The following is a 14,063-nucleotide window of genomic DNA, read 5'->3' on the forward strand; positions in this document are numbered from 1 at the left end:
TTGGTGAAAAGACTATTGAGGATGCTAGAATAAACTCACAGGTACAGTTTCCAAATGTAAGTTGAGATTACCACCTTGGGCAAATACTTGATCAACTATACTAGGGGGCTTAAAAGTTGAAATTTCTAGAATTATTCTGGTCCAAAGACAGATGACTTTGTGAAAGTAGACTGCTAACCCAAGGTCAGCATAAAGGAAAATGGGATCCTGTGAAAGTGAACGCATATCTAATAGTAGTTATTTGTTTTAGAACATTGTTGGTATTACTGTTAATGGCTTATTGTATGATAAGCACATGATAAACACCTTTAGTCCTTTTTCCTCTCTCTAACCCCAAACTTACATGATTAAATTAGTGCTAGTTAGTATAAAAGCCCTATCTTAAAATAATCTTAATCAATGGTCCTATAACTTTATGTACGTTTGGTCATATCAAAGAGCTGCAGCAAATATATGAACCCATTAATCGGTATACTGTGCAAATTGACCTTTCAAAATGTATGGAAAGGATAATTTTGTGTATTTCACATGATCTAATTTCAGGGAATAGGTAACTAAATTCCTGAGGATATTTCTTCCAATGGGCACAGTACATCCAAATTCAGAAACACATAAAACTTCCTTTATGTTTATACCAAGAAGGAACATATCCTTTAAGAAGTTAATATTATTTAACTAGGTATACTATGACTGCACTTCATATGTGGAAACTTCATTTTCAGAGTCTCTTCAGGAAGTTAGGGCAGCACCTGCTCTACGGCTTATGGAATTCCAGATTTACAGTTGGTAAAGAATGGCACCTCTGAGCAAACACTGGGAATTTGAAGATGGGAATATCTCCACGTACATAGTGCTGCAGGCAGCCTGGGAAAGAGCCACTGTGCCCTCTGCTTCTGGATCAGAATAAATAAACTGTAAAGGCCCGTACAAAAAGCTTTCTAGAACAGTGTTGATTTACAAAGTCTCCAGGTAAAAGGTCATTCTCGGGTTTTAGAAATTGTGTGGTATCTGCTTAAAGTTCCACAAGGGAATCTTTGTGTGTCAGTTAGTGATTTAAAAAAATTTTATTTTGTATGTTAATTCTCACTGGAGGATATTTCCCCCTACTGATTGATTTTTAGAGAGAATGGCAGGGAGGGAGGGGTGGGAACAGAGAGAGAGAGAAACATCGATGTGAGAGAGACACATCAACTGGTTGTTTCCTGCACGACCCTGACTGGGGCTGGGCATCAGACCTGCAACCCAGGAACCCCTTGACCAGGAATTGAACCTGAGTCCCTTTGGCTGCTGAGCCAAACTGGTCAGGGCAATATGAGTGATGTTTTTTGCATCTATGAAAATAACACAGGAAAAAAAAACTAGAATATATGTATTCTGTAGAAGCTTATATATATAAGGTCATAGACTATAGGAAATAGATATCATTAAAACTGAGTCACTATGATTTAAGAAAAAAATTTCCCAATGGTAGGAAACTGCTGAAAGGAATCACATTAGCATATACGTAAATGACTGTGTCTGTATTGGGTAAAAGGAGCCTCTACCTGATTTCACCATCTATAAGAAAGGTAAAAAAATGACTGACTAGCAACACCTTCAATTCACAATCTTAGCATAAAAATGCAACACAACACACCTTTTCCTGATCAAAGTGGCTTGATCAAGGCTGTGTAAACCTACAGAAGAGGCTGCCAAGAAGTCTCTCAAACCTGCTCAGAAACAAACCTTTCTTTGATGATGTAGGCTGCATTCTCCTTCTGAGGAAAAAAGGAACATTCATAATGCTTAATTTTCTGATCAACTTTAATGGAATTACTTTTTTTTCCCCTAGGAAGCAGCAGTATATACTACGTCTCTGAATTGGGACCCTTTTGAGAGTGAAATAGAACACTGTTAATAAGTATGCCAGTCAACAAGTAAAAAAGAAAAGAAAACACAGAAGTGCCCCCAGGCAAACCAGGATATATGGCCATCCTACCATAAAGAAAATTCCCAAGAGTCAAAAAGGACCCTGTACACCAAACAGTGAGTGAATGTGTGGGGTGGTAGCTGCTCTTAGGGTCAATCCTGTTCAGATTAGAGGAAATATATGTAAGTGCCAAATATCATGCCTGATGTTTAATGTGCACTGGGAATATTACTAGGCCTTAAACTCTAACAGCTTTCATAAATTACATTCTAATGGCACAGCTGCTGCAGGCCCTGCAACTTGAAGAGGGCTTTGTTTACACCTAGAGTGCTACATATGTTTCAGTTTTATCAAGTTGAATTTATTTTTGGAAAAATGCTTTCCAATTCATATTCTCAGATCTGGCTATCATATAATTGGTATAATTTCTCAATTAGTGAGGTTTCACTAAACCATGAGAAAGGTGAAACTTGGCAGAAGATAACCTTCTAAGTCTTTCCCCAGGCCTTGGATTTTCTATAATTCTTACTCCAACTTGAAAACATTGTTCTCAGAACTGGAAACTTTCCTTTTGCATTCGACAAATCAGGCTCACAGAGTGGACATCAGGTGTTTCAGAGTGGGCTGACTGAGATTCTCTAACTGTACTCAAGGCAGGGACTTCCAATATTATTGTTAATAGAAACACAATAAACTAGTTCACATGGATCACTTCTTAATTATTTAAATTTGTTCTGAACAGAAGCAAATGTCCTCTGCAGTGGATTGACATGGGTTTCCCCAAAGACATGTCCAAGTTCTAAACCCCAGTACCTGTGAAAGTGACCTTATTTGGAAACAGGGTTTTTATAGATGCAATTAAGTTAAGAATCTTGAGATGAGATCATCCTGGGTTTAGGGTAGGCCTACACACAATGACTGATGTCTTTCTGAGAGAAAGGAGAGAAAGATTTGAGACATGGAGACACAGAGGGCAGGCCATGTGATGATGGAAGCAGAGATCGGAGTGATGCGGCCACAAGCTAGGGGCATCTGGGGCCTCCAGAAGCCAAAAGGCAGGAGAATTCTTCTCAAGAGCCTTTAAAGTGAGTGTTTCCCTACCATGCCATGATTTTTTCACTCCTGGACTCCAGAATGGTGAAATAATAAATTTCTGTTGTTTTAAGCCACTGTGTTTATAGTAATTTGTTAAGGCAGCCCTAGGAAATGAAAACATCCTTCATTATTCAAATTTCAAGAAATCCAATTGTAGGGAATTGCTATCAGCAGACACATCTACACCGATTGCTATGATTTTTCTACCAATACAAATAATCATGCAAGACATTACAGTCAACATGTGATAGATGATAATATAGTCCTGAAAAGTCTGACCCAATTAAAATATAAATGGCATTTTTCTAACAATAACTAGACATGAAAAATTTAATTAGGCATCCTGTATTTTTATTTGCTACACCTGGAAACCTACAATTTCAGAAGAGAAATTGAAGATCTCAAAGTCATACGGCTACTATAATGTTGAGCTTAGCTTTGCAATTATGTGTATCAGACTCCCCAAGATCATTGTGCTTTCTATTCCAACAGGCTTCTACAAGCCAAGATAATAAAACTCAGGAAAAGGCACTATCATTCCAAGAAGCCATCAGGCTACTGTTCTGCAAAACAAGTTGTTAAAATGGAAGAACAATGGCCAATTTTGACTGCTGAGCCGAACTCAGTGCCCATTAATATGGAGAAAGATTCTGGAGATGCAAAGTTCAAGCAATATTCTACCAATGGTGGTGAGGGTGGAAGTGAGTTTTTCTCTTCCCCTATTCTGTTCAAGGGTGATATGTGACATAGGGATCATAGGATTTTGGTTTTGCTGAGCAGTAGGTGAGGGCATCAATATAATAAATGATAAAAGAGTATATTTTCTGCTCATTATAATAGTAATAAAACTATTTTTTCTTACATTTACCTTTTTTCAAAATCCACATGGCTCCCAGGTACCATCAGCCTTAAAATCTCAATAGTGTTTTTTTAATCCTCACCAGAGGATATGTTTATTATTATTATTATTATTATTATTATTATTGATTTTAGAGAGAGAGGAAGGGGGGAGAGAGAGAGAGAGAGAGAGACATTGATGTGAGAGAGAAACATTGATCAGTTGCCTCCTATACATAGTTATGAAACCTACAACCTAGGTATGTGCCCTGATCAGGAATAGAACCTGCAAACTTTTTGGTGTACAGGATGACATTCTAACCATTGAATAATTTGGCCAGGGCTCAAAAGTTTTTTGTTTTTTTTTAACCCCCTCATCCACTTGGTCTCAGATGCAGTAATGCTGGACATTCTCCTGAATCATCTCTCATAGTTTCTTTTCCTTCTCTATTTCTACATCCATAATTCTGGTTCAGGCCCTCAAAACTATACTCATTCATAATTGCAGTGCTCCCTGACTGGTTTTATCACTTCAAACTATCCATCTCCATCTAATTATCCTATATGCATATAATTATATATACCTATAAATTCGCAAATCTAATATGCTCCAATACTAACTATACAATCATATGCTTAACACATTTGTTAGTCTAAGATAAGTTTCAGTCAATCTCAGACTGAACTAGATTGTTTTCTCTGTTTAAGTTTCTATTCTCATATCTACCCAGTGAAACCTTCATGAATTCCAGACAAGTAAGTAAAATAGTGAAGTTGGAGTGGAATTTGCATTTTAAACACTTTGGGATATTCTTTACTTCTACAAAATAATATTTTTCTTAAGAACATAGCACTCTCATTGTACCTTAACACAATTCCTATTTTTGGCAAAGACATCTCTAGAGAATAATTTGCTCCTTTAAGAAAGGTACTGGATGCACAGTATCATCCAGACTTCACATTGTGGAACAAGATTATGTACGCCCTATTCAAAGGGTAGCTGCTACTCAGCTTAGACAACTGGCATCATATCTTGCCAGAATTTGCCTGATATTTTCTCATGATCACACTAACTTTACGTGTTATGACAGGATCCCACAGACTTAATGTGCCTATCTCAGCACATCACATCAGCAGGTCCATGGTGTTTGTTTGTCTTATTACTGCTGATGTTAACTTTGATTCCTTGCTAAAGGTGATATCTTCCAAGTTTCTCCACTGTGACTTACTATTTTACTCTTTGTACTTCATATGTATGTTGTGGAGAAGCACTTTGAAATGATGCAAATACCCGTCTCTCATCATAATTTTGCACCTACAAATTTAGAATAAATTGGTGATTTTTGTCTACAAATGTTACTGTGTTGTTTGTTAAAAGGTAGTTTCCTATTTCTATTTTCCCTTCTACATTTATTCATTGTAATTCTACCCTAAAGAAAAGCTGTGCTTTCTCTCCCACTTATTTATTTATTCAATTATTTATTTACTATTAAGACATCATAGATATTTATATTAGTCTACGTTTTACAATCTTTTACTGCCATTATTTATTTTGCTGCTGAAATTGTTCCAGCTCCAGTCATTAGGATCTCCTTTAAGTTGGCTCCTATGTCATTTTGACATTCTGCCATCAATTTTTGTGTACTTCCTTACTCTCTGGCACTGCCAAGTGTTCCAGGCTCATCTTGTACTTTTGCTGCCCCAGATCTGCAATCAACCATTTCTCCAGGAGCCCTGCTTACTTTTATTGGGGAAATAAACCAAGATCTGGGACCAGGATATATTAACTACACCTTTATAATTGCTTCTAGGGCCTCTCAGCAGACAGATCTAGGAAAACACCCACAAACCTCTGTTTCAATTGTTATCTATCAATTAAAAACCATTAGTTCACACTGATACTGTTTAAACACCACAAAGTTCATCCCAGCTCTCCTCTGTTGTACATTGTAACTTCTTTCTCCAACATGAGAAACGTGGCACTCATCTACAATATATTTACTTATTTGCTCATTCTTAGCACACACAATAAGTAGTTTCAGAATTGACAATCATGCTCTAGAGCACATTATTTATGTATAGTTAGTTCTTTCTGACTTGAGGTTTACAGTGTATAATCCAAATACTGTTTTACATAATCACTTAGATTAGCTATTTATTCTCCACTCCCCTGAGACTGGTTATATTCCACTTGGGTTCCTCCCACATCCTGGTTGATTTCACCATTCATTCATTCATTCATTCATTCATTCATTCATTCCTGAAATAGTGCCATGGTTATAGAGTTAGAACTATACAAGATTTACTCAGAGAAATATCACTTCCTCATTTTACCCCATTCCCATCCTCCATTCTTTATACCTGTATGTCACCAATCTTGTTAGCTTCTGGAGTGTACTTTCAAGAAGTACACTCTGAACAAATGAGCAGATAATGTCTTATACTCCCTTCTTTATTACATGAAACATTCCATATTGTCAATACTTTGTTGCACTTTACCTTCCCACTTAGTACTATATCTTGTAACTCCATATCAATTCCTAGAGCTTTTCATTATTTTTTGTTTTACAGCTGCATAGTATTTCATCATGTGGGTATACCATGGTTTAGTCACCTCTCCTACTGATGGCTATTTTATAATTATAAACAATGCTGTAATAAATAATTGTGTGCATATGTATTTACTATTGTTGGGAGGACACATCTAGGATAGAAACATTGATCTACTGATGGCTGGTTCAATTCTGCTTTAGATGAAATGATGTTATGTAATGAAATGAAGAGTACTCTAAAAACTAAAAAAAGTTATATTAATATAGCAAAATAAAACCATGTTAAATAGCATTATTTTCTTTCACTGATCTAATTTTTACATCTTTTGAGACAACGTTCAATAAATATTTGTCCTCAGTTACTAAATTAGATGGTTAATTTTCAAAATTTCCTCCATGTGTTTAAATTCTAACATTTCTAATCACACCTTCATTTCTTAAGAATGTTCTGACATTTAGTAGATTTTGTTTAAAAATTAATTTTATTATTTGTATAGTTTCCAGTGTAGAAAACACTATTTTATTATTTTCTTTGTTTTGTTCTTGTAGAGACAGGAGATAAAAATTACAAACTATAGTCTTAAATCGCTCCCTTTACTCCCTCAGAATGGATAGCAATAAAGTTGGAGAACAAAAACAAGATTACGCAATGCCAGGGCACTGTCTAGCTTCTCTGACAGAGAGGCCTAGGGACTTTCCTCTTTCTTAGTGGGAGGAGCTACACCACATTGAGCTTTCTCTGGGATTGTGGGTCATCAGTTCTCCAAATTCTGAATAGCTGATATTTTGAAATGTGCAAAGGATGCTGTACAGTCTGTCTATCTCTGGTCCTGCCTCTAACCTGGGTTTAAGGAATCCTTCAAGTAGCCCAGGCTAGTTCATCAGGAGATTGTTTTGGGATTTGTAATCCAGAAACTAAGGCATATTTGTCTTGTCTTTGCCTTCATTATGGCCGAAAAAGACCTGTTTAATCCACCATAAGACTACTGTCAGGTCCAACTAAGCCTCAGACAATCACTTGCTGAGAATCACCAAAGTTTTGGTGCGGTGCTGGTCCTGGTTTCTGTGATGTTAGTCGACTCAACTGAGCAAATCAATGCAGCAATAAGAATGTCCAAAAGGTGACTTCTGATAGGCTTCAAATATGTGTCTCACCTACGTAACTGATTGTGTCACTGCTCACATATAATGCAGTGCCTACTTGGTCAGCCGTTTTGTAGGGACCTTGCTGTCTGGGTTGGGACCAGTTCAGTTTTGAACTTGTGTCATAACTTTTTCTTCCATGGTCACAGGAGTCAGATAACATTTCAGATCACATCACTGAACCCAACCTTCTGAAAATTTTAATATCATAATTAATTTTTTAAAACTTAAGCAACCATATTTTAAAAAACCCACAATTTTGTCAAAAACATAGAATAAGCTTCCAAGTGATATTGTTCTTATGACCTTACCTCCTCGATCTCGGGCAGCTAAACTTTGACCCCTTCTTAATGTAATGTCCAATTGGTACATTCCGGGATCAGCCAGAGGGACATCTGCATTACTGGTTCCAGAAGTATTTATTTTCTGGAAAACAGAAATACACAAAATATTAAATGTATTACCTTTCTTCTATTTTCTCCAATGAGGAACCATATATATTTAAACTCAAACTATACGAATTAGTCAATAAAATGAACCAAGTTGTGAATTCACACAATATCATAATCACCCAGTTCTCTGAAGGTTTTGAAATTCATTAACATCTTTAGGCAGTTTTTGAAATCCCTGTTTTAACTCAAATTAAAAATAACAAATGTAATATGAAAAACACTTCCCATGGAAAGCCCCACATAAGTCAACTAAGAAGGACTAACATAGGAATCGTTTCTGAAGTAAAAATACAAACAATGGTGAATAGAGAATAAAAATATGCAAGAGAAGTTGATTTCCACATAACTGAGCTGAAAATTAAAATGATTTATTCAGGCTACTTTGTTGACTCCTTTATCTGTGTAAAAAGGCTCAGATTGGTGAATTACATACTTCTATTTCAGCTCCAACATAAAATATGATATAATTATACAGAAGAAATAAATACACACTTTTGACAGTATTTGCAAGTAAATAATATAAATATAAAGACAATATCTAATGCTGTGTTCTATGGAATAAAAGTGCACAAGATATTTCTAGAACTAAAATCTTTGCAAGAATACAGCTATAGAATATCTTTAGCAACAATATACTGTTTACTTAATAGCCATTGAGTTACAAATGCAGTTGAAGAGGCATAACTATATTAAAATGACACAAAAGACACATACATTAAAACTTGTACAGATCATAGTTTTTATTTTCTGCCACTTTGATACAGCAGGAAAACTTACTTTTTTCATGTTTGAGATTATTTTAAATTATTATAATTTTTTCCAATTAAAAATAATTTTTTTTGTTGTTGTTTTGGAATAGTATGCACAGATATGGTAAAGTATTAGACACCAGTCTGGCTCTTTTAGTTCCTAAGTTTACATAAAATACAACAATAAAGCATCATTTATTTGAGGTTTTAAGACCAAAATAAGAAGCTTTGCTGTACGAGTAACTGTCATTTAAAATAAGAAACAGCACAACTTTGACTGATAACCCAAACTCATCATTTCTCTTCTGGTAACAATAAAAAATAATTCACTTCTCATATTATGCCTGTTTCTATGAATGATAGCATCTTCCCCCAGTTGCTCAGGCTAGAAATTGATGAGCTAGCCTTGATTTCTTCATTTCCCTCCCCACTCTCCACCACATTCAGATAGTTGCCAAATTCTATCCACTCCATTTCCATATTACATGCCTCCCCCCATTGTCTTTGCCTTTATTTCCTGTTACCCCTAGTTTGGATCAGGCCTTCAAACAACAGAGGAGCAGAAGGTAAAATGATTGTGTTGCTCTTCCCTCAAACATCTCATTGCCCCACCTCCTTGGGGTTACCAAGTAACAATTTAGGATATATCCTTCCACATTTTTGCTTGTATTCTTATATAAACAAATACACATACATATAGGTTTATTTTGTGGTTGAGTTTTCAGTTTTTGTTTGTTGTTAACAAAGACAGTATTATAATTTGTCCATTATTTAATAACTTATTTAACTAATTCATTTATTTAAAAATAACATGGGCACTATTCTAATCAACACATAGATTTATTTAGTTTTCTTTTATTTATTATTTTTTAAATTTATCTTTATTGTTAAATGTATTACAGATGTCCTTCTTTTTTCCCATGTTGACCCCTCCTCCCTGCTCCCCTCCTTTTCCTGCCTCCCCCACACTATTGTCTGTGTCCATTGGTTATGCATATATGCATATACATTCTTTGCTTTATCTCTTCCTGTTTTGCCTTACCCCCTTCTCTTTAAGGTTTATCTGTCTAAAAACCAATTTGTACGTCTTAATCCCTTCACCCTTTTCACCCATTCCTACAATCCCCCTCCTATCTGGCGATCAACAAAAAGTTCTCTGTATCTATGAGTCTGTTTCTGTACTGCTTGTTCATTTGGTTTGTAGATTCAAATGTTGATAGATATGCATTTATTGCCATTTTATTGTTTATATTTTTTATCATCTTTTTCTTCAAGAAAATCCTTCAACATTTCATATAATACTGGTTTGGTGGTGATGAACTTTTTTAGCTTTTTCTTTTCTGGGAAACTCTACATGTACATCTATTCTAAATGAGAGCTTTGTAGGTTGGTGTAATCTTGGTTGTAGGTTCTTGCTTTTAATCACTTTTTTAAATTTTATTTTATTTTTAATTATTTTTGTTAATTTGTTTTGGTTACAAATGTTTCTCCTTTTTCCCCCATTGACACCCACCTCCTCATCCCCTCCACCCCTTCCATAGCTTTGTTGTCTATGTTCATTGGTTATGCATACATGCATATAAGTTCTGTGGTTTATCTCCCCCACCCCCCAACACCCTCTTCTAGGGTTTGTCAGTCTGTACCCTACCTCTATGTCACTGGGTTAATTTTGTTCATCAGTTTGTTTAGTTCATTATATTCCACAATAAGTGAGATCATGTGATATTTGTCTTTCTCTGCTTGGCTTGTTTTGCTTAGCATAATACTCTCCAGGTCCCTCCATGTCATCTCAAATGATAAGAGATCTTTCTTTCTTACAGCTGCATAGTATTCCATTGTGTACATGTACCACTGCTTTTTTATCCATTCGTCTACTGATGGACATTTGGGCTGTTTTCAGATCTTAGCTATTGTAAATAGTGCTGCTATGAACATGGGGGTACATATATTATTTCTGGTTAGTGTTTCAGTCTACTTAGGGTATATTACTCGAAGTAGGATCACTGGGTCAAATGGCAATTCAATTTTTAATTTTTTGAGGTAACACCATAGTGTTTTCCATAGTGGCTGTACCAGTCTACATTCCCACCAGCAGTATACTAGAGTTCCCTTTTCTCCACACTCTCGCCAACACTTGTTGTTTGATAATTTGTTGATGGCGGCCATTCTGACAGGTGTGAGGTAATACCTCATAGTTGTTTTAATTTGCAACTCTCTGATGATTAGTGATCTTGAACATTTTTTCATATGTCTCTTGGCCATTTGTATGTCCTGTTTGGAGAGGTGTCTCTTTAGGTCCTCTGCCCATTCTTTAATTGGGTTCTTTGTCTTCCTTTTCTTGAGTTGTATGAGTACTCTATATATTTTGGAAATTAATCCCTTATCTGATGCATCATTGGGCTTTTCACCACTTTAAGTATTTCTTGCCATGCCCTTCTGGCCTGCAAAGTTTCTTTTGAGAAGTCAGCTGACAGTCTTATGGGAGCTCCTTTATATGTAATACCCAGTTTTCTTTTATGGACATCATTTTCCACAGTGTGGGGATACTATAATTACTTTATGTCCCTACTGATGAATATATGAGTTGGTTTCAGTATTGGCCACTACAAAGACTTGTACTTTTATTTCTTTTAGAACATAATTTTTTCTCAAAAGGTTTAAATAGTTCATAGTCCTTTTGAAATTATAAGAGTGCCTATTTCCCATAGCCTAACCAATATAGTTACTAATTTTCAAGTTTGGTGAGCAAAAAATGTTATCTCTCTTCCCATACATTTCCTGAACTAAGGTAAGGTATCTTGAAACTAGTTTAAACAGCAAGAGAATAACAGCTGTTCACTGGGCCACATGGAAGATGCCATCGTGGAAGGAGAGAAAGCCAACCAAGGTCTTCTGAACCACTTTTCAAAGAACAGTTTGTATGCAGGTCCAATTAATAAGCAAAATTTGAATTGAAACCCAGCATACATTTGTTAAGCTCCAAGTATGTTTCAAGACTTTCATTGGGTTCTTTTATTTACAGTTTCGAAATAAACAAACCCATTAATAAATATTAAATGTAGTTAGATTTACTTCTAAAAATGAAAGAAAATCTACAGGAAAGAAGTTTTTATACACCTTGCATCTTCCTCTAGTGTTTTTATAGGTACTTAAAGGTAGAAAAGTTTGAATGCTCAGATACTTGTACTTCTTGTAGCTTTCATTGCTCTATTTGGTGTTTCTTGAAGTCTAGAGTGAATAATTCACAGAGTACCTGGTTTTATATTTAAAAATATATACATTTAGTTTTTTTACAACTATTGGGTGACAATGGTTAATACAATTATATGGGTTTCAAATGTACAATTCTATAATATATCATCTATTGTTTTGTGTGTTCACCACCCAAAATCAAGTCTCCTTCTTTCACCATATATTTGACCTCCTTTACCCTTTTCTAGCTCCCCCCTTCATGTACAAGGAATTTTCAAAGGTAATTTTAACTATATTAGATTTTTCACTTTTGATGTTTTAGAATTTAACACCTTGTTAAGAGATAACTCTACTGGACTTACATAAATTTGTTTTTTTAAATCCATTTATGTGTGTGTATCACATTTTATTTGTCTATTCATCAAATGACAGCCATTTAGGTTGTTTTCATATCTTGGCTGTTGAGAATAATGCTATAATGATCAGCAATGCAGATAACTCTCCAAGGTACTGATTTCATTTCCTGTGGAAATCCTGCCTTGCCTGTCTTGTTCTCCATAGCTTCCTACATGCTCTTCAAGGGTCATTTCATTTGCACTTTATATCCTTTCTTGTCCATTATCACATTCTATCACAAATGTTATATTTGCCATGCTAGATTGTAAACTTTTAAAATCAGGGAATCAAGTGTTTAAGGATCAACTGAACATAAATTGTGATAGAGGCTATGAGGACAGATCTATGTCTTTCAGGACACATGATCTAGCTGAGTAGCCACATACATAGAGATCTGTAATAAAGGTGGCTACTCCTTGGGCAGTTTTTTTTCTTTTCTACTGTGCCCAAGTATGGCATCTAATCTGTTTTAGCACCTTTTTTTTTTTTTGTTATCCTCACCTGAGGACATTTTTTCATTTTTGTTCAGATAGAGTGGGGAGGGGAGAGAGAGAGAAACATTGATGTGAAAGGGACACACATCGAATGGCTGCCACCCACACAACCCCAACCAGGGCCGGGGACAAACTGCAACCGAAGTGCGTGCCCTTAGTGGGAACTGAACCCGGGTCTCTCTGGACCGCGGGTCGATGGTCTAACCGCTGGGCTAAACCAGCCAGGGCTTTAGCACCTTCTCTCATGAGGAACTTAAGTATAACCTTAGAATCCTTCTCTAGGCTGCCATTATCACTTGATCAACCCTGGCACTGAAAATGAAACTCTGTCCACCCAAAAGCTATAATTAAAGACAGACTGTGCTATAACAAAGTTATTAAGTCCATAGGAGAACAGGAAAGACCAATTACTATGGGAGAAGAACCTAAGGCGTCCTTTAGGGATGACAACAGAGCACAGTGTGAAAATATGAATACTGACAAGTGAAGAATTTAAATAAGAAAGGATGGGACAATCAACATGAGTCCAGTGGTAAGTAGTCACCAGAGGGTGCAGTCCTGGCATGTGTGAAAAACAAGGTGGAGAGGATGACTGATGTACATTGATGCCAGGCTGTGGGGCGTTCAACCTGTGGGCAACAGGAAACCACCACAGGCTTTTGAAGAGAGAAGCAATATGACCAGGCCTCATTTAACAAACATGTATTGCCTATCTTTCATCTTTTCTGTTCCGGGCTAAGTGCTTAGATTACAGAGATGAACAAAACTGGGCCTTTTCTTTCTATAGAAGGGAGGAGAATAGAGAAATACTGTGGATATAGAAATTATTTGAAAGATTTTATAATAGCCTAGTTTAAGTCATAAGGGCCTCATCTGGTCAGTGAAAATGGAAATAAAAGATGGATTTGAGAGATACCGAGAAGATTCAATCAGCTGAATCTGTCAACTGACAAGATGTAGGAGATTGGGAGAATGGTGATGTCCGCAGCAGAAAGCAGAAATGAGAGGAGAAGCAAGTTCCAGGCCACCACTGCATCCAGTTCCAAGGATATCCCCAACTCCATAAAAGAAGGAAGTCTAGAACTTAAACAGATCTAGAGAAACATCTCTCCTCAGACTTACTGAAATGGTTCCCAGAAGAAAACTAGTAGGCCAATTATGGAGGGATACTAGAAATATAATTTTCATTATAAAAGTACCTTTTTACAAATTTTTATTAAGTTTTGAAATATAAGAATTTTTAG

The 14,063-nt window shown here is 36.0% G+C and overlaps 1 protein-coding gene across 7 annotated transcripts in view; it reads right to left on the minus strand.

Annotated features, from left to right (window-relative positions):
- Positions 1 to 14,063, minus strand: part of MCTP1 (multiple C2 and transmembrane domain containing 1) — a 490,459-nt gene that overhangs the window by 281,273 nt on the left and 195,123 nt on the right. For all 7 annotated transcript variants that reach the window (XM_036278918.1, XM_036278919.1, XM_036278920.1 and 4 more), the window contains one exon: positions 7,848 to 7,962. In XM_036278918.1, coding sequence (XP_036134811.1) covers positions 7,848 to 7,962 — 115 coding nt within the window. The remainder of the gene's footprint in view (positions 1 to 7,847; positions 7,963 to 14,063) is intronic.

This window comes from Molossus molossus, unplaced genomic scaffold (genome assembly GCF_014108415.1).
Source record: "Molossus molossus isolate mMolMol1 unplaced genomic scaffold, mMolMol1.p scaffold_m16_p_3, whole genome shotgun sequence".
Taxonomy (NCBI): Eukaryota; Metazoa; Chordata; class Mammalia; order Chiroptera; family Molossidae; genus Molossus; species Molossus molossus.